At 51.3% G+C, this 24,741-nt stretch overlaps 1 protein-coding gene across 2 annotated transcripts in view; it reads left to right on the forward strand.

Moving 5' to 3' along the window:
- Positions 1 to 24,741, forward strand: part of Mgll (monoglyceride lipase) — a 105,601-nt gene that overhangs the window by 75,249 nt on the left and 5,611 nt on the right. For both annotated transcript variants that reach the window (XM_052719158.1, XM_052719157.1), the window contains exons 4-6: positions 8,222 to 8,358; positions 9,736 to 9,846; positions 19,823 to 19,912. In XM_052719158.1, the coding sequence (XP_052575118.1) occupies positions 8,222 to 8,358; positions 9,736 to 9,846; positions 19,823 to 19,912 (338 nt within the window). The remainder of the gene's footprint in view (positions 1 to 8,221; positions 8,359 to 9,735; positions 9,847 to 19,822; positions 19,913 to 24,741) is intronic.

The raw sequence follows: 24,741 nt of genomic DNA on the forward strand, positions 1-24,741 counted from the left end.
ATTAGCATGTAGCAATTGTCCATAGTGGTGCGGATTATGGATACAGTGCATAATAATCGGAGCAGAGACACTAGTACCTCAGGTAAATATAGTTTCTTTGTGTTGGGAACATTCAAGCCTGCCTTATTTTTTCAAATGCCACGCTTACTGAAGTTTCAACAGGGGTTAAACTTGGGTTTCTGTACTTTTATTTACTTGTTTGTTTGAGACAGGATCTCACATTATAGCTCAGGCTGGTTTGAACTCACAGAAATCCTCCTGTCTCTACCTCCCAAGTACTGTGATTACAGGTGTTCAACACTATATCCTTTTTGTTGTTGTTGTTGTTGTTGTTGTAAGACAGCAGGATTTCACTAGGTAGACCTGGCTGGCTTGAAACTAACTAGTAGACTGGACTGGCCTTGAACTCACAGAGATCTGCCTCTGCCTCCCCAGTGCTGGGAATAAAGGCGTGTGCTAACATGCCCTAATCCCGCGTATTCTTATTTTCTCATTTGTGTATTCATGTTTTACCAATCCTAAGCTTGAACCACGTTAGCACTAGTTGGGAATTTCTGCAATCTCATGGACAATATAGCTCATCTAGTAATATTTATGAAGGAAAAACCCTGCAAAGATCTGTTCTGCGATCTGTCAGGCACTTTTCTTGTGAGGGAACAGAGCTGATAGGTGGATCTGAGAAGGCTGCTAGGGTGACCAAGGACACAGATAGGGGCCATCTCTCTCTTCTGTTTGGAGAGCTGAACAAGTGGAAAATACTTGATGTGTTTGAAATGCAAGCCAGAGAAAGGAGACCATTGATCAGGGAGAAGGCTGTCCACTAACATGACTCATGAATGGAAGCAGTGTGAAGGGGCCAAAAGCTGTCGCCGTTGGAGACTTGCTCTATGCCAGCCAGGCTGGGCACCTTCACTTACTGCTTCACAGACCGTATCTGTTTGTATGGAGCCCAGGCTAGCCTCAGACCCACTATGCTGGGAGCACAGGTGTGTACCACCATGCCGTGTTCCCCAGTGACTCTATGACATATATAGACATCTCCCCTTTTACAGACAAGGAAGTGTTCCAGATAGTTTTTGTTTGTTTGTCAATTTGACACAAGCTTTGGTCATCTGGGAAGTGAGAACCTCAATTGAGATCTTGCCTCTATCAGATTGAACCATAAGGCGAGTCTGTGGGGCATTTTCTTGATGGTGATTTGGGACGGTCCAGCTTGTTGTGGATGGTACCACTCCTGGGCAGGTGGTCCAGGACTATATAAGAAAGCAGGCTGAGCAAGCCAGTAAGCAGTGCTTCTCCATGGCCTCTGCTTCAGTTCCTGCCTTGAGTTCCCTCTCTGACTTCCCTTCATAGTGGACTCTAAGCTGTGAGATGACACAAATCCTTGGTTTTCATAACAACAACAGAAAACAGACAAATATAGGAAGTGACCGGAAGTTCACGGCTGGCTCCTTTGCCTTCTGTTCTGAGCTTCCTCAGAGGCGTGGGTCTGAGCCACAGGCTCTTTACTTTAGCTTCTCTAACATGGAGAACGACATCTGCAGTTCTCTCTGATGGCTTTTTACCTGCTTATGCTTTGCCTCTGAGATTTTCCCCGTGCATCTTTCCTGGCCGTCATCTAGTAATCATTTTGCTGTGGTGTCTAAATGCCCAGGGACAACTGCAGCCTGCGAGTTATTCTCAGTCCTAGAAGCCAGTGCCCAGGCAGTTCCCTTGGATGAATATCTCAGGGTAGGGGTGAAGTGCCAGGTTGGACATCAAGCTTATGAGACACCATGAATTTGTGGAGTGGGTACATCCCTGGGACACTCATGAGTCTGTGGCAACCCTTAGATTTAGAAGCAGGGACACACTCAAGTCTCCCCTGTGCTCCTCAAACACTGTAATATTCCTCAAACACTGTCCTTTGGGGTTGAAGGAGTCAAGGCTCCCATACCCATCTCTTCTAGGTCCCCCTTGAAGTTCTCAGGACCAGTTCGCTGGCTTGATCCTATGTCCTGCAGTATCCCATCCTCTGGTGCCTGCTATTCTTGTGGGACGTCTGGGAATGCAGACTGTTGGGGCAGGAAATGCCTGTCATCTTGACAACCAGATGGTCTCTGGAAGCCAAGGCCAGCTAGCTATAGTGCTGCCCCAGCCCTGTGGACTTCATCAAAATAAACCCAGACAGGAGGCCTGGGCCTGGGTGAAGTACGCAGACATGACAGCCTGGTAAGGGAGCCCATGGCACATGGCTCTCTCCATTCTGAGTTGTCCAGTTGGGACAAGGCCAAGCCCAGAGCCTGTTCCACCATCAGCCCTTCCATCTGTCCATGGCGCTGGCTTTGGTGGCAGATGGAGACAGGCCACTTTGCAGAGTCCAGTGGGACCCTTTAGAAGAACAGAGGTGAGAGATGAGGAGACACTGGTTTGTGCAGATGCCCGGCAGAGGAGCTGTGGGTTTGGAGTCTGGGAAAGGAGGTGGGTCCACTGCAGAGTCCTAGAGTCAGCGGATGAGGCCTTCACTGTGAAGACAGTGGATTTTAAGTAAGGTATATTCTGACACCTTCTCCTTGCTCCAGGCTTGCCTCTGGAGGTGGAAGAACCTACTAGAATACCTACATTTTCCATCAAACACGCACGCGCACGCGCACACACACACACACACACACACACACACACACACACACTCACACTCACACTCACACACACTGTCTCTGTTCTGACTTGTATAAGTAAGGCAAGGTCAAGGTTGGTTTGGGGGAAAAGCAGCAAAGAGTCAGAGCAACCACCAAGTCAAGCAGCCAACTCCAGAGTGAGATCTGGGTAGTCTGCCAAACCCAGGGAGACCTCACACAGGGATTTCTGTTATTTCTCCCCCATCTTTCCTATCTGTCATCTTTCTACCTCTCATGGTGGAGGTCAGTGATCTTACCACAGGACCTCCATCCACCCTTTCCCATAATACTCTTCCTCACCCTCCTCCCACCAAATGGTCCTCCAGCTCAATCAGACATCTGAAAGCTCTGATACCCAGTTACCCTGTCCTCAAGGTCCCATACATGCCCCAGGGGCACTTGGCCAGCAGCTCAGAGCCCCAGGGCTCATCACCAGTGGGTCTACAGTGAGTCTCTGTTGGCTCCTGGAATGAACTACAGCAAATGACATCTCTACTCATCCCCTCATGGTGACCCACAGAAATGTACGAAAGCTTGCAGGGTATTCCCAACAGCCTCCCTGTCTGTACTCTGCAGGCTCTGGAGAGCAAGACCACATGGTAGTGGGCTGGCCCTGCACAAGGTGACTGGCCAGCTCCCTTGAGTGATGTAGCCTCTGGCCTGCACAGTTCCAGGTACTGCCCCTGACTGGGGACTGGGCCATCAATATGCATCCACAGGCAGATTTTTACTATTAAGAAAGACTTTGTTGTTGAGGAGGAGGAGGAAGAGGAGGAGAAAGTGGATGAGGAGAAGCTGAGGCAAGAGGACAGAAAGTTCAAGGTCACCTGGGCAATGGAGTAAATTTTCATTTTGAGAATGAAAATGAAAAAAATGAAAGGCAGTGGTCTAGTCCATGCCTAGCGTGTGCAAGGTCCTGTTCCATCCTTAATGCTGCCCATCTCCCAGTTTCTTACTTCTTGCCTGGTTTGGCCCTGAGCTGTGACACTAGCTTGGAAGACCAAGGCCTGCTCCCAGGTTCCTGTCAACCAATAGCTGGAGCTCCATACTGAGCCTCCCAGGGTCAGTTTTCTCAGCTGCCAAATGTAAGGGTCCCTGACTTACAAATTTACAAGGATTGAATAGCATGGACTTTAAGAAATCTGTAAATCCTAGACTCCCCAACACATCTCAGGTGCTTCTGTGGAGATCGGGTCTTCTTTCCCATGCTGAGGCTGTCTTTACCAGGTTTTCCTTCTGGGAGAAACAGGATGCTAGGTAGAACTGGCTCTCTGAGTAGACAGAGATAAGACAATGTGTCTTCCTACTCTGCACTAACAGGATGATTGGCTTTCTAGTTATGTCCTGAGCTGGTGAACTTTTTTTGCACACAGGCATATGGGAAGGAGTTCGGAATCCCAGCACACAGACCTAACACCAGCGTGTGCCATGTAGGGTCCCACAGGAAGCCAGGAGGCAGAGGGAGCAAGGAGAAGCCACAGGGAGCTCCCACTGTGGCTTCCACAGGAAGGGCTGGGCCAGGGTGAGCAGGGTTCAGATGGGCTGGGTGGGATAACTTCAAGGTTGCCAGGCGTGGGGCTGTCCCTAACTGACGCTTTGCCTACAGATGATTACAGGAAGGAGATCCCCAAGTAAGGACCTGATAAGGGTGGTGGCTGTGGTTGTGGTTTCCTGCAGGCTGGTGCATTTTAAAGGCTAGCTCACAAGCAACTGGTTACCTCGCCAGTAACAGCCAGTCCTGGAAGGGGCAGGGCCAAGCCCTCCAGGATAAGCAAAGCCTGCAAATACAGAAATGATCAATGAAAATGGCAAGCATGGTTGAGCTGGGTGTGGTGGTTGCACATGGGATCCCGGAGGATGGCTGCAGCTTAGAGCTAGCTCAAGCCCGGAGTTCTCATTGCAGCAGCTCAGAGGCTGCTGCTCAGAGGATCCTGTTCACAGGTCAGTTAGGGAAACACACCAGCCAGTCTCTCTGGCAAGGGAGACTCTTCCTACAGTACTCTGAACGTCCATCACACACCTGTCCTCTGCCAGGCCTGTGCAGACCCTGAGCAATGGATAGGTGGACAGTGTGTGTTCCTTCCTCTTAAGAAGGGTTCCAGCAAATGCAGCCTCGAAGAGCTCAATCTCTGGCCAGGATGACAAGACCAATAGGCTGCTTGATCAGAGGGGTGGGGCAGGAAAGTGTGTCTCAGAACTGTGGGCAGGTGACTTGGAATGTGCTGGCTAGCAGGCCACAGGGCCAGCGAGAGCCTTCAGCAGAGTCAGGAATGCTGGGCTGGAACATGAGGGCTGGGTTCTGAAACAAAGGGAGAGATGAGAGCACAGGAACCCCCACTCTGAAGCTGGTCAGGAAAAGGAGGGGACAGGCATGGGTAGCTTAGAACAAGGAACACATCTGTGCTCGGAACCCTGCGAGTCACGTGGAGGCTGACGTCCAATAAGCAAGGGGCAGGGGAAGGTGGGATGGGTGGAGGCACAAAGCTAAAGCCAGCCTCGTTTGGAGACCGGATGATTTAGAGGGATTGTGGGATGTGAGCTCTGCTGGTTAGAGGGCAGAGATAAGTAAGATACCACTCAGTGACAGAGTAGCTCATGAACTCATCAGGGGAAACAAAGAAATAAAATCGAGAAACAGGCTGGATTCAAATGGAACAGGAACTGTAATGCCAGGGCGGCATCACAATCTAGGATCTGAGAGAAGTTGCTCTTGTACCTTCGGCTAGGACGACTGAGAACTGGGTGTTGGGACTCAGAGTTGTTGATTGTACCATAGAGAATACCGCATTTATGTAAACACTGCTGAGCTGAGTGATTTCATGTGAAAGGAATACCAACCCAAATAGGTCAAAGATGGAAGACCTCAGGGCTGGAGGCCATGTCTAAAGGTCAAGGGTGTTGATGTCATTATCCAGATTTCCCAGCTGTTAAAATCTGTGACTTGCTTTTGAATGACTCAACTGTCCTTCATTTAAAGTTTTTGCCTCAGCTTCTTTTCCTGTTGTTGTGATAAAAAAAAAAAATCAGCTTAAGGAAGAGAGGCTTTCTGTGGGCTCACAGTTCCAGGTTACGGTTCCTTATGGTGGGGAAGGCAAGGGAGCAGGAAGTTGAAGCAGCTGCCGCGTCCCATCTGCAGCCAGATGCTGGGAGCAGTGGACATCGTCATCAGCTGCTCAGCTTGCTTCCTCCGTTTTATTTAGTCCGGGATCCCATGCCCAGGGAACATCTCACCCACAGTTAAGACGGGTCTTCCCACCTCAATGAATGTAACCAAAGCAACCCCCGACAGCCACACCGGAGGCCCATCTCCAAAGTGATTCTAGATTCTGCCAAATTGACATTAGTATACAGACAGGAAGTAAAATGGCAGTGACTTTTAGGTAAAGATTGTAGGAATGTGGATATGTATGGAAATATTCTTCCAAAGTTTTTATACGTTTGAACTTTGACATTTGACAGAAAAGTTGAGGAAAAGGTTGGGTAGGGGCTTGATCTCAAGGCTGACTTTCTGCAGGGAGCTGCAGGTGGGTTTCTCATGCTGCCCCAGAGTAGGACAAGGCTTTAGACCAGGCTCACATCTGCAGAGGGTTGCAAAGAGGCAGAAACGCTAAAATTTAGGGGAAGATGGGTGGATGGGCAGAAAAAGGTGGGGCTGGGAGGAACCCCGCTCCATGTTCACAACTTTACTCGGCTTTAATTTGTGAATCACCAGACTGATCTTTTGAAGGGCAACTGTTTGCCTTAAAAATGAATATGTGAATTAATGTGGTGCATTATCTAAGGAATGGACATAGAAAACACATCAAAGACTGGACTCGGAGGTTCATGCCTCTGCTTCCAGCTGCTTGGGAGGTCAGGTATGAAAATCACTCGTTCAAGGACTGCTTAGGCTACAGAGTAGGTTCAAGGCCAGTGATTTGGTGAGTCTGCCTCAAAATAAAAACTAAGGGGCCGGAGAGGCAGCTCATTGATTGAGAACACTGGCTGCTCTTGCAGAGGACCTAGGTTTAATTCCCAGCACCCATGTTGGGCGGCTCACAACTGCCTGTAACTCCAACTCTGGGGTGATCTGATATCCTCTTCTGAACTCCAAGGGCACTTGCATGCAAGTGTACACTCCCTACACACACACACACACACACACACACACACACACACACACACACACACACACGGGGGGGGGGGGGAGAGGAGAGAGAGAGAGAGAGAGAGAATTTTTAAAAAATAAAATCTTTGAAAAAAACAAAACAAAACAAGCACTCCTTTTTCCATGCTGCTAGAAATTCAAGGTGAAGAAGGTGTGGGCTCCCCGGGGCCTTCCTCCTCAGCTTGCAGACACTGTCTCACTGTCATGGCTGTCCCTCTGTGTGTCAACATCCACATTTCCTCTTCCTATGAGGACATCAGCCACACCAGGTCACATCATTTTAATTTGAACCACCTTTTAAAGTCCTCATGTGCAAACGTAGGACCACCCTTAGCCTTAGAACTTCAGCTTGGGAGGAGGGGATAAGGGAGGCCATGCAAAGGCCGCTGGGAAGGTGGCAATGCCCTGGTGGTAGATAGTGGACTCAAAATGCCATAAACACCCTGGAGCTGGTTAGAAATGGTTGGTGTGGTGCAATTTCTGTGACACACATCTACCGCAAATGTAATACATTTTACACGGGGACACCCTAGACAGGCATGAGACTTGGAGGCTTTCCTCTGAAGGTGGTAAGGCTGCTGTGCAGACACACTGACAGAAAAGTAGCTGGGAGGCCAGGGACCTCAGTGGCAAGTAGGGGTCTGAATTTGGGTCTGGACAGCCGGTTGGTTCTGGGCTTGCTGGCCTCCCCCCACTTGTGCTGTGGAAAGGGTGGTTTTGCCCCCTAGTTGCCAAGTCCCTTTGAAGAGGTGGCCCAGGCTCTGTGAGCAATACTGCCAGCTCCTGGCAGCCTGGTGAGGCCATGGCCTCCTGCGCTGGCGCCTTCTCTGTAAACTGGTCCATCTTACAGTTTCCAAACTTTCCCCACCGCTGCCAGCAGCCGTTTCTATAGCAACTGATGCCCTTCACAACCAGGGCGGGGTGGAGGGGGGAGTGCAGCGACCCTAAGCAGAGGAGAAAGGGGAGATGAGCTGCCCGGATAGGGGACAGATTGACAAACCCAGAAGGGAGAGGATGGGGCCTAGTTTTATTGCTGCTGCGTTGAGGGCCTTGTCAAGCACCCTTGACCATCTTGTTTGATTTGATGTGTGATCTCCTGATGCTGCAGACAGGAGACAGAGCACACCCGGCCAAAGGCCACCAGTGAGACACAGCTCTAAGGGCCAAGGAGCTGGGGATGCAGGAAAATAGCTGAGCCTCATTCAGGTTTATTCTGTGTGTGCCTCCTGTCCCCTCCTCCTTCCTTGAAAAACTGCCTCCAAGGAAGGGTGTTGGCTGGTGTTGCTAGCTGTGCACTATGAGGCAAGTTCCTTAAGCTCTCTGTGCTTACAGGAGAGGAGTGACTGGACAGGGTTAAATGTGGTGCACATGTGACGTTCGAGGGTGGCACTAAAACTCTCTTGCTGTTTCTTTCCAGTTGGCCATGGGCAGAGCGAAGGAGAGAGGATGGTGGTCTCAGACTTCCAAGTTTTTGTCAGAGATGTGCTGCAGCACGTGGACACCATTCAGAAGGACTACCCTGGGGTCCCTGTCTTCCTCCTGGGCCATTCCATGGTAAGCAGGCCACAAAGAGAGAAGTTCAAAGCAAGCCTGGTCCCCAGAAGGTCACCTGACCTCCTGCTCCTCTGCCTCTGGCGGATGCCTGGATGGAATGTCCTTTTCACGAACTCTGTTTGTGGAGTCCCCTGCACTCCCAGCACTTAGGAGTTGAACCAGGTCCTGGAGTCCATTCCTCATGCTCAGGGCTGGAGGGATTGCAGTGAGTGGGAACATCTCATGAAGCATTCCTGAAAGCAGTTTGAGTTCCTTTCCTGTTGAGGTCTCCTAGCTCTAAGAACCAACCAAGTTTAATCTCAGATGACACCCCCCCTCCCAGCCTCCTCCAGGCCATTCCTTCCAGCAGGAAAGCTAGCTGGCCAGCAGCAGAGGGCTGAGAACTGCTTAGGCCCAGGGAACTGCTCTGCAGAGCACCTCCTCTCTGCCTGGCTCTGTCTTTACCATCTCTTGCCTGCCTGGCCCCTGTAAATGTTGGAGAGTGCATGTCTGGCTGTCAGTTTCCTCTGGGCTTCAAACACACAAGACTGACTGCCTCTGCCACCTCCTCCTCCTGCACCATCCACATGCACTCAGCACTGGATATTATTCATGGAACTTGAATTTTGGAATCATTACTGAACACACACACACACACACACACACACACACACACACACACACACACATCCATTACTACAATTGGACTCTCCGCTGAAAAAAAAAGGAAACAACTCATTTGAAGTTTGTCAGAATAGATGAATTGTGGGTCTGCTAGCTTTGGGCTTGAGACTAGAAAGGAATGTGTTGTTCCATTTGTGACCCACAAGCAGGAACCTTCTTTGTGTTTGTCTGAAATGTTTGCCCTTGGAAAATCCAGAGAAGAGAACTGTGCAACACAAACCCCACAGAGCCAGGCACGGTGGCTCACTCCTGCAATCTCAGCACTCAGGAGCCTGAGGCAGGAGGATTGTAGTGAATCTCTGGCTTTCCTGGGCTGTAGAATAAGACTCTGTCTAAAAAAAAAATAAAAATAATAATAATAATAATAATAATAATAATAAAATAGGGAAGGGGGAAGGGACAGGGAGAGAGAAGAAAAGAGAGGAAGGACGGAGGGAGGGATAGAGAAAAAGGAAGAGAAGGGAGGAAAGGAGCAAGGGAGTGGAAGAGAGAAAGAGAAACAGGAAGGAAAAGGAGGAAGGAAGGAAGGAAGGAAGGAAGGAAGGAAGGAAGGAAGGAAGGAAGGAAGGAAGGAAGGAAGAAGCGAGTGACGTGCCAGTGGATGGAGCCTGCTCCAGGTCCCCGCTGGGGTTCTTGGCCAGCATAGGAACAGGTGAGGGAGTCGGGGTCACGCTGGTCAGGAGCCAGTGCCACTCTGTGCACTTTGCCTTGCAGGGCGGTGCCATCTCCATCCTCGCAGCTGCAGAGAGACCAACCCACTTCTCTGGCATGGTCCTGATCTCGCCTCTGGTTCTTGCCAATCCAGAATCGGCATCAACTTTCAAGGTAAGAGGATGTTGCGGTCTTTATGGACCCAGAAGCTTCTGGAACATGGTGCATCCCTTTACAGATGGATTCTGTGTCAAAGGGCCCGCTGCTGCTGTTCCTGAACTTCAGACACTATTGTGTGAGGGTTTGACGTCAGGGGCTTAAGTTGAAGTCAGGTGTGTCTTTCCCCCCAGACACAAAAGAAAAGGCTTCCTGTTTGTGCATGTTGTACTGGCCAAAGTTAAGAGGAGGAAAGGTTACAGGCGTTCTCGAGCTAGCAGAGTCACATTTGCTGACAAGTCCCACGCAAGTGTGAGCTTCTGTCACCGATCGTTTGCCAACCTCAGCAGAAAGCGAACTCAGAATGGAGCTGCAGCTGAGGATCCTGTTCCCGGCGGCTCCATTCCATCCCTGAGCTCCTCCAGCCTCGACCTGATGGGTGGATGCATGCACCACTTTGGATTGTGGGTATAATGTGTCGTGTATGATCGGTGTCTGCTGTTGTCGCCAGAGCTTTGACCCCCTTTGACAAGGTGAATGAGGCAATGGGGCACCTAGAACTGAATCCACCCCCACCCCAAGAGAGGAGCTAAAGCCAGTAGCCCCGAGGGACTATTGATGTGGCCTCAGTGCCGAGCTGCCCTTAGGAGGCATGAGAACCCCAAAGAGAGTGGAGCACCCAAGGAGTGCCCCAGCCCTGGCAGAGGTCTCAGGAGGCTTGGAGGGGAGTGAAGGTGAGGTGATGTGTCCCGGGTCCAGGTGCCCCAGGCAGCCTGGTCTCTCCCCACCAAATGATGACAGGGGTTTATTTAAATAGCAGTGCCTCTTGTCCCCCTATCTCTCGGGACCCAGTCGGTGGAACCTGGCACTTGTCTGTGGTCCCAGGCAGCACACAAGGCACTGAGTGCAGTGGCATCATGGAAGGTGCAAAGGCCGTGGCCCTCTCCACATCTGCCCTGGTGACTGTGATTCTGTGAGGCAAGACCAAGTTAGTCCAAGGCACTTTTCCAAATAGAGTAAGCAAGACAGAGGTTAGAGGGGAGGCTCTGCCGTGTCCTACCGGCTTCCTTCTGGAGACCTGTGGCCAGTGCGTCAAGAAGTCGGGGCTGGAGAGATGGCTCAGAGGTTAAGAGCACTGACTGCTCTTCTAGAGGTCCTGAGTTCAATTCCCAGCAACCGCATGGTGGCTCACAACCACCTGTAATGAGAGCTGGTGCCCTCTTCTGGCCTACAGGGATACATGCAGGCAGAACATTGTATACACAATAAATAAATCTTAAAAAAAAAAAAAAAAAAAAGAAGTCTCCAAACTGTGTCAGGAGTTGCCAAGTGGGAGCTGGGTGTTCACCCACACAGTCCCAGACCAGGGAAGAGGCAAGACCGGTATGCTAGGGGTAGGGAAGGACACTGGGGCTTGGGAAGGGGTAGTTTAGCCAGGATTAGCCATTGAGTGGTGGATGTGAGCCCCAGTGGGGCTGCCCCTCACAGAGAAAATAATGGATGTTTTCCCTTAGAGACAATCCACAGAGCTTTTTAAATAAAGTGTACCACAGCAGCTGTGCCCAGAGGTGGGCCGCCAAGGTTTCCTCCCAGGGTCCCCTGGGGCTCCATCTAGGACCAGCAGTGGCCTCACCTCTGAGCTGGTGACCTTTCAGGATTGGTACTAATAGATCACCTTGTCAAATCAGGAGCCGGGGTCTCTAGGGAGACACAGGTCTCCTCTGATTAACCAAGACAAATTAGATTTCCCTTGGCCTGCCGAGGGCCAACCCCGTCCCAGTCTGTGGCTGCCTCCAGGCTTCAGCCTGTGATGTCTTTGCCTGACACAGTCAAAGGGTGACTCACCTGCTGGGGGCATGCAGTCACTCTCCACACATGGCCTTGTCCTCAGACAGGCTCCCTGAAAGAGGATCACCACATCTTTATTTTTTTTCCAGTGTAATTTTAAATAGTAAAGAATAATTCGTAGAGTTCAAATGCTAAAAGATAGGAAAGGGTATGGAGAAAAGCCTGCCTTGGGGATTGGGTCAGCAGTCATGGCTGTCAGAGATAGCTTCTGCAATACAGTTAGTGTGCACACATGCCGTTTTTTCTTCCACGTATCTTGGGGAATATTATTACGTGTTCCTTCGGTTGGTCTGCGTGTTCTTTGAGGGGTTTGGTTTGGTTTTGTCATTTTAATTATATGTCTTGGTGGTCTTTCCCCATCAAAATCTGAACAGGGTCTCCCGTGGGGACAGATCCTAGCTTAGAGCTCCCTGCAAAGCAAGCATCAGGAGCTGGAGAGGTGGCTCAATGTTAAGAGCATTGTCTGCTCACCCAGAGGTCCTGAGTTCAATTCCCAGCATACACAAGGTGGCTCACAGCCATCTGTAATGAGATCTGGCGCCCTCTTCTGGCCTGCAGGGATACATGCAGACAGAACACTGTATTCATAATAAGTAAATATAAATCTTTAGAAAAGAAAAAGAAGAGCAAACGTCAGCCCATTTCCAGTCACTTGCTCCTGTGAGCCTTAATGACTGACTGGCTGCTTGCCGCCTTGTTCTCCCCTGTGGGGGTGAGGTGGGGTTCACAGGAAGGGATTCTGAGGGGTGGAGGAGGTGGGGACTCAGAGTTAAAGGATGGGATGGAGAGGAGCTTCCCCACGATGTCCTGTGAATGGTCCCCGAGCCACATGGATCTCTAGGCTCATTTATTGGCTCTGGCATGCAGCTTGGTGGTGGGCACTGGCCTCGGTGCATGAATGTGGGACCCACACAATGAAACCCAACACAGGAAGAGAAATCACGTGTCCTCAGACTGCATCCTCCAGCCAGAACCCTAACCTCAGCTGGTCCCCAGATAGTACATCAGCCTTCATATGCACATGGGTGTGCGAAGGTGACCAGCTTCACCCCTGGGATGGGAGGATGCCCAGCCACCACCATCTGCTTTTTACACTGAGGCTGTGTTCGGACAAGCTGGGATATATTTAGCCTGAGGAAGAGACTGGGGACAAAGACAGCATCGCCCAGCACTCCCTGCTGAGGAAGTGCTTTCACAGGGAAAACAGCAGCAGCAGAAATTTAAAGACCAAAATTGCAGAGAACAAGTTTCAGCTCCTGCTGCCCTGGCTCTCCCCAACAGTCTCAGTGTCTTCTAGGATCCCTTCTTCTCTTAGGAGCCTCAAGGAAGGCAAAACTCCTAGGCAGGGCTAGGCTGGGGCTGCCAGGACCATAATCAGTGAGAACCATCTCCCTCTGCCTGAGGTCCCTGGAGTCCAGGGCTTTGGGGTGCCCTATTTTCTGGCTCTGCAGGGCCTCTAGCCAGAGTATGGAGAGGGGCTACCTCCAGGAGACCTGTCTCAGAGCACTGCTTCTCCCACACCACCTGTAAGGACAGGCAATGACTCCTAATTCACAGGCGAGGAGGAAGTGAGGCAGGCCATTGTCTTCCTCAAGGTCAGCTTGATGTCTGCTGAACCAGGGAGCCCCTTCCACCTTCCATTCCTGGAACTGGATCCTACTTCCCATCTGAACACGCCAAACATGTTTTTGTCACTGGACTCCAGTGGACTGGAAGAATATGGAGGGCGTGTTGCAGGTGAGTGGCCTTGCATGGGCCAGCGGGGCAGCCACCATAAGCTCTAGGTGTGACTCCCCCTCAGTCCCATGAGCACCTACTCTCTGAGAGTTGGGAGCTCAGATTTCCAGACCTGTGTCTTGAAAGCAAGCTCTCTACCCTGGAATCATCAGAGCATGCCCCGAATCACTGGAGAAGCACAAGACATTTATATTTCTATTGCACAACTGCCTAGAGAGATGCATTCCTGCCCAGAACAATCCAAAGTGACCCTAGAGAGCCTTGCCAGATCACAGATGGGCCATCCTATGGCCTCCTGAACGCCGGACAGCTTTCAGGAACCACGTCAGAACGAAGGGGCAGTAATTACCTCTCACAGCAAGTTCTTCACAGGCAGGAGCTGTTAAGACCTTTTGGATCAATAAAGGCATTTATGCACATCTCTACTGTTTACGGTGATGGGCACTGCAGTTGATTCAGAACTGTCCCCTGGGTGTGATAGGGACTCAGGCCATCCCCCCTCCTCCAGGCCTGGTTCATCAGGAGAGCAGCCTCGGTGGCGGAGCGAGTGGTGTTCCTGTTTATAGGGGCTGTGTCATGGGTTAAGAGCTTCAGCCACAGAGCTAGTTGTGGGGGTGTACACCTGCCATCCCAGTTGTCTGAAAGTGGAGACAGAGGGTGGGGAGTTCAAGGCTTGCCTGAGCTACTGTGTAAGATCCTGACTCAAAAGAGCACAGAAGTTGCAGGTCCCACACTTCTCCAGAGTCTCCACTAGGGATGCTGTTTGCTTCTCATTCAATTGACCAGCAAGGATCAAGGGACAAGCTCTGCAGGAGTCCGTCTTGAGAAACACCCCAGCAATCTTTAAGGTAGGCTTTACTGTCCACATTTGACAAATGAAGAAACAGGCTACCAAGTGAACCAGACATCACCCCTCCTGGGAACTTACCCAAAAGAATCCAAGTCAGCTTATCACAGAGACATCTGCACACCCAAGTCCACCCCTGCTGTCAGCCAGTGGCCAAGATATGAAACTGGCCTAGCTGCTCGTCGACAGATGACTGGATAAAGGAAATATGGTGTGTTCACACAAAGGAGTTTTACTCGGCCACAAAGAACAAAATTATGTCACTCACAGGAAAGTGGATGGACCTGGAAATCACGATGTAAAATGAAATAAACCAGACCCAGAAAGACAAATGTCACATTTCCTCTCATATATGAGACCTGAATCACACACACACACACACACACACACACACACACACACACACACACACACGCATACTCACATACATAGCACACACACATGCAACATAAACACATATGCACATACATATATGCACATATGCATGCATACATACACGTAGGCATGCATGTACCACACATACACATGTAGATGCAAACACTTATAATGTGAATGTGGAAAGGGCATTACTGGAGAAAAGGAATGGGCTCAGCAAGGAAAGGGAATATGGGGGGGGGGCGAGTGCAAGAGAGAAAAATGGGGTAAATATGGGCAAAATATATGGTAAACATGAATGGAATGTCTACAGAATCCAGCAGGTCTTATAATGACTATATGTTAATACATGCTAATAACAATTGTTAGAGATTTTCTCAAGGATTCAGCCCCAGAGTTTACACCCAAGTTGACCAAGCTGGGTCCGACTTGCCTGTTGGGATTGTGGGGAGGGTGGGCAGCTCATAGTCTCCTCTTCCTGAGCTGGGCCCACAGCTGTGTCCACGCTTGCAGGGCATCTTGAAGATCATGAAGCGCCCTGTTGAAAAGACAGCTGAAGTGGTGATGACTTGGATACCATATGCATTCCACCTGTGGGTGAGCACGACCCCACCCTCCATGTCCTGGGGGAATCAGGAGCCTGGCCTGCTACTGTATCCGAGGCTTAGGGATGTGATCACAGCTGCTTCTAGGAGCCATCTGGGAACCTTGACCCCTCGCTCCTCCAGGTGTGGGATCTGCTGGCATGCCTTCTTTCTCTACGCCTCCTGGTCATTTGGTCCCTGTCTGCAGCTCAGCCCTCTTGTCCTTCATCCAGTCAGGTGGGGAAGGGCCTCTTGCAGATGCTTGATGCCCTGTGTCTCAGGAACAGCCCTCTGCCTGCCTTGAGTCCTTGGTGGAAGCACCTACTATAGTACCTACATCTCTTTAAAGCCATGCAGTGGTGGTTGTCCAAAGACACTCTCCCCTCTGAATGGGTCCTATTAGAAACGTTACCTAGAACTTACTCTGCAGGGTTAGAAAGCTGGTGACCAGAGCTGGGTTAGCATGGGTGCCTGCCCAGCAGGAGGGGATGGACTGTGACTCCTATTCTGGCTGTGCACTGGGGTAGGTGTAGAGATTTCAGGAGATTCAGGTGGGATCTGCTGGGCCCTACCTGGAGCCAGGCAGGTCAGAGCTCTTGGGGTGGCCTGGGTATCTGTAGACAGTGGTCCTCAGACATGACTGCCCTTCGTATCTTTTCCTGTTGCTGTGATAAAACATCCTGACCAAAAGCAGCTTAAGGGAAGGGGGTTTACCTACCGCTCAGATCCAGGTTATAGTCCATTATGGTGCGGAAGGACACAGCAGCAAGAGCCTGAGGGAGCTGCTTACGCTGCATCTGTAGTCACAGAGCAGAGAGCGTCAAGTGAAACCCGCTTGCCAGTGCTCAGTAGTACTCAGCTCCCTTTCTCCATATTACACAGTCCCTGGATCCTAGAAAGGGAATGTCCCCGCCCACAGTAGGCAGGTCTTCCCTCTGTAGTTGTAACAACCAAGACGGTCCCTATCAGACGCCCCCAGGGGCCCATCTCACAGGTGATTCTAGATTCTGTCCAACTGACAGCTAACACTGTCACCTCACCACACATGCGAAGCCCTCTTCCATAGTTTTCCCTTCCATGCTCGTCCAGGAATGGGGCATCTGCCCCAGGCTGATATCGCCATTCTCTCCCTGGGGCTGGCTTGTACCCAGGTCTCCCACAGCCACCAATAGACTGAGACACTTCTGTTCTCTGGGGTGGCATCCCGTGGGGCAGACCCTGACAAAAGGCTGCATCCCTGCAGGCGATGGCCCTCATCCATGTCTGTGAGTGGGCAGCCGGCCCTGTTGCTAGGACACCAGCATCTTCATCTACACAGCCAGCACTGGACATCCATTGTTAGGAGCTGGTGCTTAAGCAGTGCATTCCCCCATCCTAAGGGCTAGCACAGGAACTCCAGGGGGCAGGAGCCCATGTGTTTCAGTGGCTACTCCGGCACCACCTCCCCAATACAGGCCGACTGAGGCCGGGTGTGTTCCCACCACATCTCCCCACTGGGCTTTAGGCTGCTGGGGAAATAAAGAGGTCGCCAGGACACGGCCTCTATGTTGGGACGGGAGGTGAGACCACAGTCCACTGTTCATCTCTGTGGGGGAACAGCCCGTTTGAAAGCAACACATCTCAGAAAGTAGTGACCTCTCCCTCAACCCCTCAGTTTTCCTTAAAAGCTTTCTTTAGCTGCCCAAATGTTCCTCGTTAATGGAGGAAGAAGCCTGCTGACTGGCAAAGAATTATTTTCACTGTAATTCTCCCCTGGAGGCAGATTCCCTGGCACCGGAGCCCCTCCTCCGAAGCTCCCTGTGGAACTAGAAATGGCCCCAGCCATCCCAGTCCTTGTGTCCATCTTGAACCTCAGTGTCTGCTTGAGAGCCCCGGGGTGGAGGCCTCAGCACCTCGAGGCATCGATGCTTTGGTTTGGGAGGGGCCGGCAGCAGGTTGGGGTGTCTCTGTGCATTGAGCAATCCTAAAGAGGACTGTGCCCAGGGCCACGTGGAATCAGGTGACATGGCAGCAAGAGAGGGGTCTGGTGGTGGAGCTGTTGAAGGGCAAATGGCACTTTACGGTCTTCCTCAGCGCTGAGGCAGTCTCTGTCCCTCTATTTTGCTGTCCCTCTTAACTGGTCCTCTCTCACTGTCTCCCTATGAATGCGGCTAAGAGCACTGATCTGTACCATAAACCATCAGCCACTGCAACTGCAGATGCTCCCTGCGGTGGCAGGCTGGATGATCAAGTGATCTGTCAATTGATCCATCCATTCTGCAGGAAGGATTCTGCGGTGGGTAGCCAACTGTCCCTGACTTGTGGCTGTGGCATTGAGGGTGGGCAAAAAAGTCATTTGGATCGAGCGGAAGGGGACAGTGCCTGGGACAGTGGCATCAGCACACCTGTCTTCCTGTTGCCTGGGACCTTGCTGCAACCTCTGAGAATACCAGGGATAGAGTGGGCCAACCATCAGCCCTGGATTCGGGGAGCTGGGGCAGAAATTGTGGAGAACAGCAGAGTGTCTGGAAGTCAGTTCCATGAAACTTTATGGTAGTGCAAAGATTTCCCCATAGCAATACTGCTGCTGACCCCAGTGCTCAAGGAGGCTGTGGCCCTGAACAACCCCTTTGCTGCAGTCTGAGTCCAGCGAAGGCCACAGGGCTGCAGCCCACAGCTTCCTTGCACTTACTGATTATTTTCACTTCATCCCTAGATTTTGTAGCTTTTGAAAAGCACAGCTCCCAGCTCCAGAACTCAGGCTCCCAAGAAAGCCCCTGCTTCTTGGGTTTTACAGATGTTTCCTCCAAGTGTTTGTCAGCATTTCCAGTTCCTAAGCCCTTCCCTCTCAGCTTAAGTGCTGAGCTGCTGCATAAAACCCAGCTTACACACACTCACACACACTCATACAAATACACTAATGCACACACACACACACACACACACACACACACACACACACACACTCATACACAACTCTTCCACCCCAGGTGGCTTCACAGAGTGAAACCTGTTAACACCCCACATGGTGTTCAGATAAGAGTCCTCTTGTGTCTACACTGGACTGTCCACCATTGGAGTCCAGGGCTCTGGAACCCTAACACAGTAGTAGCAGCAGCAATCAACACCAGTGAGCTTTGTTGGCTTGGATACCAAGGTGCGTTCAGAGTGCAGTTAGCTAAGATATTCTCAGAGCTAGGAGTTGTGGGCAGTGCCCTCTAGAGACAGTCAGTTCAGAGTGCATTCCAACAGTGTCCGTTAGGGGCAAAGCAGGCCTGGCTCTGCCTGGTCCTTGGTGGCTGGCTCTGAGTACAGAGAAGGCAGGTGGGCTGATGAGCCTGGGGGAGGCCTGGCTCCAGCATCGTCTGGAGAACGTCAGTGGCTGCTGTGGTCATAGGAAAGAAGAATTAGAGTTCTCAGGTGCTGTCATGGAGAGAGAGATGGCAGAGAAAGGGAGGGACAATCCAAGCCACAGGACAAAAAGGACAGATGTGTCTTCACTCAGCCCTGCTGACCACAGGGAGGCCAAGGCTCCATTGTCCCAATATCCTAAGGTCCTGATAATTATTATTATTATTATTGTTATTATTATTATTTTTTTTTTTTTTTTTTTTTTACAAATTCTGGATGACGGTTAATCCCCACTCACAAGATGTAGTAAAGATCAAAAGGCAGGGCCACCTAGCACAGAGGTTCCCCGTGCACAAGCAGTTCACCCACTATCAAGAGACCAACCTGTGTGCCAAGCACCCTCCACACTTCCTGAGAACTCACCCTTTGCCAGCTGGGTCCCAGGGTTCTGATTTCAGCATTTCACAGCTCACTTTTGAAATAGCTTCTTTCGCCCCGGGTGTCTGCACTTGCTGCAGACGTGAAATTAAACAGCCTCTCTCAGAAGGCAGACGTGAAAGATTGGGTCTTCTGCCTTCCTGGGAATATCTGAGATCCAAAGTGGGGCTGGGCTGAGGCCAGAGGCAGGCTCATCGTGTTCACTGGGCATGCATAGAATGCCAGGCTTATCACTCAGAGTGTTATTAACCTCCCCTATGGTTCGTTTTGGGGGAATGACAGGGTCCCCATTGGCAGCTGTGCCAACAGAGCTCAGTATTGAGGTCCCAGCCTGTGTTCCTGGCTCACGGAGCGGGGAACCAGACAGGGGGCTCCTTCCCTCTGCCACAGGACTTCCTGTTCAGGCTGGTGGCGGCTTGTTTTCCATGTGGTAGAACGTAACATGCAAGTGATTCGCTCTGACCCAAGCTGCCTTGCTTCCTTCGCTTGCTGACAACTGATCCAATAATTCTGACTCTGCTGTGTCGTTTTGGTGCCTTGGGGGAAGGGGTGCATTCAAGGGCACAGCCCCATCAGTGGCTCTCAAAAGTAATTCACAATTACATCTGATGTGTGGTTATGTCTGCGCCGGATCCAGAGCCAGAAAACAGACCCGGTGGTCGCACCAGCAGGAAAGCAGCCCTGTGTCAGGGCCCTGCATCAAGCAGCATCCTTGAGTCCTGAGCATCAAGGCCACCACACTCAGCTGGGGTGTCAGCTCCTTGCCCAGGTGGTACCTTAACCCTCCAGTACGGATGGCCTGCACTCATGACTCTCGTTTTGCCTCCCTGCCCAGGTCCTTGCTGCCAAAGTGCTCAACCTTGTCCTGCCAAACATGTCTTTGGGGCGCATCGACTCCAGTGTGCTGTCTCGGAACAAGTCGGAGGTGGGTGCGGCTGGCCAGAGAGGTGTTGGGAACGATAAGCAGGTGAAGGCGGGGAGGGCCCAGTGAGACCTGACCTCAGCTGCCTCCTAGTCACTCTGCTCCCATTTCTGGGTGGTGGGGAGATGGGGACATAGTGCAGTGAGAAGTTCTGTCCTTGCCTGAGGTGTTAGGGGAAGGCGGAGAATCTGAGCGCCACTCCAGACAACAGGAGAACTTGACGGAGGACATGCTGTATGGTTAGCTCTCTCTTGGTTGCAAGTGACAGAAACCTAAGTCAAAGAGATTCAAGGGGCCAGAGGATGGCCCAGTGATTATGAGAGCTTCCTGCTCTTGTAGAGGACCCCAGTTAGGTTCCCAAAACCCCACACTGGTGGCTCACAACTGCCTATAACTCCAACTCCAGGGAATCTGACACCCTCTTCTGACCGCCGCCGGCACCCACACACACATGATGTACACATAAAAGTAAAAAATAGACGAAGGGATTTAAGCACAAGAGGGCATTTACTGTAACAGGAACTGAAGGCTTCAGGCAGAGTTAGATCAGGGATCAAAATTTCTGTAAGAATCTGCCCTTTCTCTCTGTCTCTCCCCGACCAGCACCTCTGCTCGGCTTTATCCCCCTCCAGGCTGTCCCCTAGTTAAGACAAAGAAACCGTTAGCCTTATTACCCGAGCAACCCAAGTGTGAAGGCAATGCCACTCCCTTAGACATCCCAGGCTGACTGCCTGCTGTGTAAAACCTGCAGCATCTGTCCAGGAGATGGGTAGGGCTAGCCCCATCTAGACTCTGGGCTCAAAGAAAGGAAGACAGGTGCTGGATCGTGGAGGTAGTAAGGACAAACCCCTATCATGGGTGTGAGAAGACCTGCCTGGGGTAGCCTGAGAAGCTACCCTGGGGTTCCCACTGCTAGGCTAGCCTGAAAACCTGCTGGGAGTTCCCACTGCTAGGTTAGCCTGAGAACTTGCTGGGAGTTCCCACTGATGGATTGAGCCTGAAAACCTGAAGGCTTGAAGGAGCAACCCTAGACATGTGGAAGATACCAGAATTACCCTGACAGCCAAGCAAATTGGTTTCCACTCTTCTGCCTCGGTTTCCTTTCTTGTCTTAGGAGCTTGAATCACAGGTTCCCAAAGACCCTGGACCCCTCCCCCAGAGTGGGGACTCTGACAACCCAGTGGCCTAGCCTTCTTTCCTAAGCAGTCAGACTCTGGCTTCCTGGTCAGGTTCCACCCTGGGGCACATGAAGGGCCAGGGGGCAGATAATGCCATTATCCTGCGGGAGGGTGGAGAGCCCTTAGGCTATGAGGCCAGCTGATGTAAGAGACAGGTAAGAGGCTGGGATGTTGCTCAGTGTTGTTGAGCTTGGATGGGTGCTGGCTGGTGAGCCCAATCAAGGAGAGACAAAGAGGGGCTTCCCGTGGAAATCTGCACTGAACAGCAGGTTATCTATCTTCCTACGCAAAGGGCAAAGAGGAAGAAAGGGAAATGAAGTCATTCCAGCCCCTCTCTTGAAGTACAGCCCCTCATTTCTGAGATCTTATGGAGAATGGATGGTACTGTGAAGGACCGCTTTCAGGTTCCACAACTCCCAATTGCCACCTGCGTCCTTTGGGCCAGCTAGAGAGCTTATGATGTCTCCCTCAGGGGACATAGAACTGGAGGTGCTGGGCAGCCTGAAGATCTCAGCCTTCAAGTGGCTAGAGCCACCTTCATTCCCCAGTAGAGTCTCTGCCTCCCTGCTGTCTTTGAACCTGTGCTGAGCGTTAAAAATAGCCGCTTCACCCACCCAAGGGAAATGGTGAGAAGAGGCACCACCCAGCAGCATACAGTGGGAGTCTCGAGGCTCATCCTTAGATGGCACGTTGCCCATGGTGCCCTACAGCTAGAAACGCCTCAAAGCACCCAACAACAATGCTTCCCCGACTAGCCAGTGCAGGATGGTGGAGGACTAGAGAGAGGACTTTGCAGCCAGGTGTTAGGGCTAGCACAGGGGGAAAGGCCAGAAAGTGGGGTCGGGGGAAGCAGGCGGCTCCCTTGGCCGGAAGACCACAGAGGTTTACTTGGGTTTGCTGTGGCACAGTCCTCCGGCCCACCCAACACTGTTGGTGCCACTTTACAATGGCCGGTCCTGAGTCTTGTTCTCTGTGGAGCTTCCTGAAGCAATAACCTTATTTCCACACCTTCTGGACACCATAGCCCCTTCTGTCCCCCTGTAACCTTGGAAGTTATGGAAGCTTGGGTCAAAAGAGAGCAAATCATTCATTCACCCAACAGCAGTTAGTGAAGTCAGAATTTGAGCTCAGGTTCGTCTCTGGGCCAAGTGCACTTGACACTAACACACTGGGAACAAAAACAAAGCTGTCAGCACACACACACACACAACACACAGAGAGAGCTCTTTTATTAAAATCACTGTGCACCGCATACAGCTGTGAGAGATACACAGCCATTTCAGGGACCCTACTTCCCACAGCAGGAAGGAAGGTATCCAACCAGGTGTTGACCCTGTATAAATGCTACATAGCTAGTCACTCCCCCCACCCATGTTCATCCCATCCTTAGCCCTGATGACCATGAATATCTCCAAAATGCTAGCCGAGCTGACTCAGTACAGCTCTCTCTAGACATGCCTGAAGTCCTTGCCTCCACCCTTAGAGCCACAAGAGAGAAAAAAGCAAACAGTGACCAGACCAAAGGATTTGGAGCCTCCCTCAATTTCCCTGAATGGCACATGTGCCTCCCTCCCTCCTGTCCTTGCTACAGTTCTGTCTGGGATCTGCCTTTCCTTGGCATGGTTGGTGCTCCTTCCCTAGAAGGTGCCATTGTGTAAACAATGTCTATGTGACCTGGAAATAGAAACAAAGCCAAAATCAGGAAGTGGCTGGGGCCAGGAAGCAGTTAAACCCAGGAGTAGACTCCTCTGGGACCTAGCATATTGGAGCACTCCAGGGAGCAGGATGAAGCCTCTGGAAGGATATTAATAGTTGACTTTGTACAGCAGGTGGGCTGGAGCCCCCAAGGCCATTATCCCCAGATCCTGGAGGAGACTAGCATAGATGCAGCATGAACATATTCACAAGTAGCAGTATGGTAGACAGGATCAGGTTCCTTCCTCTGCGCCATGCCTTCTCAGAGTCAACACACCCTTTCTGTTACTGAACACTTCTAGGTGTGACCCTTGCCTTAGTAGTTCCTCTCACTCCTTAGAGAATAAAGCAAATCCTTGACCCAAAGCACATGGCTAGTTCCTTTACTTGCTTCTTATTGGCCAGGATCTGGTCACCTGACCACACCTAGCTGCAAGAGAGGCTGAGATGTGTACTCTTTAGCTGGAAGGTTATATGCCCTGCCCAATACCAAGGGCTCTATAAGGAGAACAGGAGCTGAGGTACTAATACCAGTGGGCCTCTGGACCTCTCCGTGCCTTGGTTTCCTCTCCTGTATCGTGTGGGTAAGAAGAGTCTTGATTCCATTGTGAGGCACTGCACCTGTAGGAGGAGCTCAGACGGCAGCTGTTGTTCTGCTACACATGGGGTCCTGAATGGCACCCCCAACACCAGGTTATGCCCAAGGCGTGTTTTTGATAGGTGGCACAGACCTTGCCGCCACTCTCACTGTTACCATCAAGACTTGGCCGACCTCAAGCCTAGGGCTCTTCTGGTGGCCCCAGAACTCTCTTCCAAGTTTCCCTGGAGACCCCGAAAGAGACCTATGGTGGCCTGGGTTCATGGCCAGCTGTCCCCACACTGCCCCTGCACTGCTTTGTCAGACCCGAGTCCTCTCTTAGTCTGCCGAACAGATGGCCTGGCTCTGTGGGGGTTCTCGCCAGCTCAGCTGCAAGAAGTGTTTAATCCGTCTCGTGCAGCTCATCACAAATGGTCAGCTTGGAGGGGCTCAGATCCAGGATGTCAGAGTGACTGCAGGACGGACGGCCTGTCCCTTCTTACATGGGTCTGGAATTGGGGCCAAGCCTTTGGAGGGGTGGGAGCCCCGTCCAGGCAACAGAAGTGGGTAATCTTAAGTCGGGGCTCAGAGACCCCCTGCTTGTCTCAGGCCCAGCAGCCTTCAGTTCTCCTCACTTTGGTCCCTCCATCTGGTTGTCTCAAAGTCTTATCTGCTCAGAGTCTGTCTGCAAGGAGAAAAGCAAGCAATGGGTGTCACGGCTCCACACCTGTTCTGGGGAGCCTAAGAGACTTGTAAGGGGAAGGGCTTCCTGCTCCAGCCCCTGCTTTCCAGCCCTCCTATCTGCATGCCCATCACTCCACATAGGGACAGCCCTGGGAATGAGGAGGACAAAAAAAAACCCCGCCGTAATGCCTCAGCACTGTCAGAGCTGCTTGTGCCAAATAACCTGAGTAGATGGCATGGGGCTCTTGTACTTTGTTTTGGTTTTGTATGTATATTTTGAGACAAGGTCAATATGACCTTGAAATTAAGCTCCTCCTACTTTTAGCCTCCCAAGGGCTGGGATTATAAGCATGTGTCACCATGCATGGCTATGTTGCTGCTTATATTTGTAAAAATCCACCTTAGTATTAGAAAATTTCTACAGACTTTTATGTGGACAGCCAGCGCCCCCCCCCCATTTCCTTGGACTCCACATGGGAGAATCCGAACAGCTGTTTCTTATCTGTCCTGCACAGCCCCGCATTTCTATAGCACCGACCTTGGCCTACATCTGATAAGCATCTGGAGATGACTGAAGCACAGGGAAGGGTGTGTGTGGGCTCTACACAGACAATATATCAAGCTCCATGAGGTGCCTGAGCATCTCAGACTTTGGGGATCCTGGACCCGCTCCCCAGTGTGTGCTGAGTCAGAACTGT

Source organism: Peromyscus californicus, unplaced genomic scaffold (genome assembly GCF_007827085.1).
Source record: "Peromyscus californicus insignis strain IS unplaced genomic scaffold, ASM782708v3 Scaffold_6__1_contigs__length_162567912, whole genome shotgun sequence".
Taxonomy (NCBI): domain Eukaryota; kingdom Metazoa; phylum Chordata; class Mammalia; order Rodentia; family Cricetidae; genus Peromyscus; species Peromyscus californicus.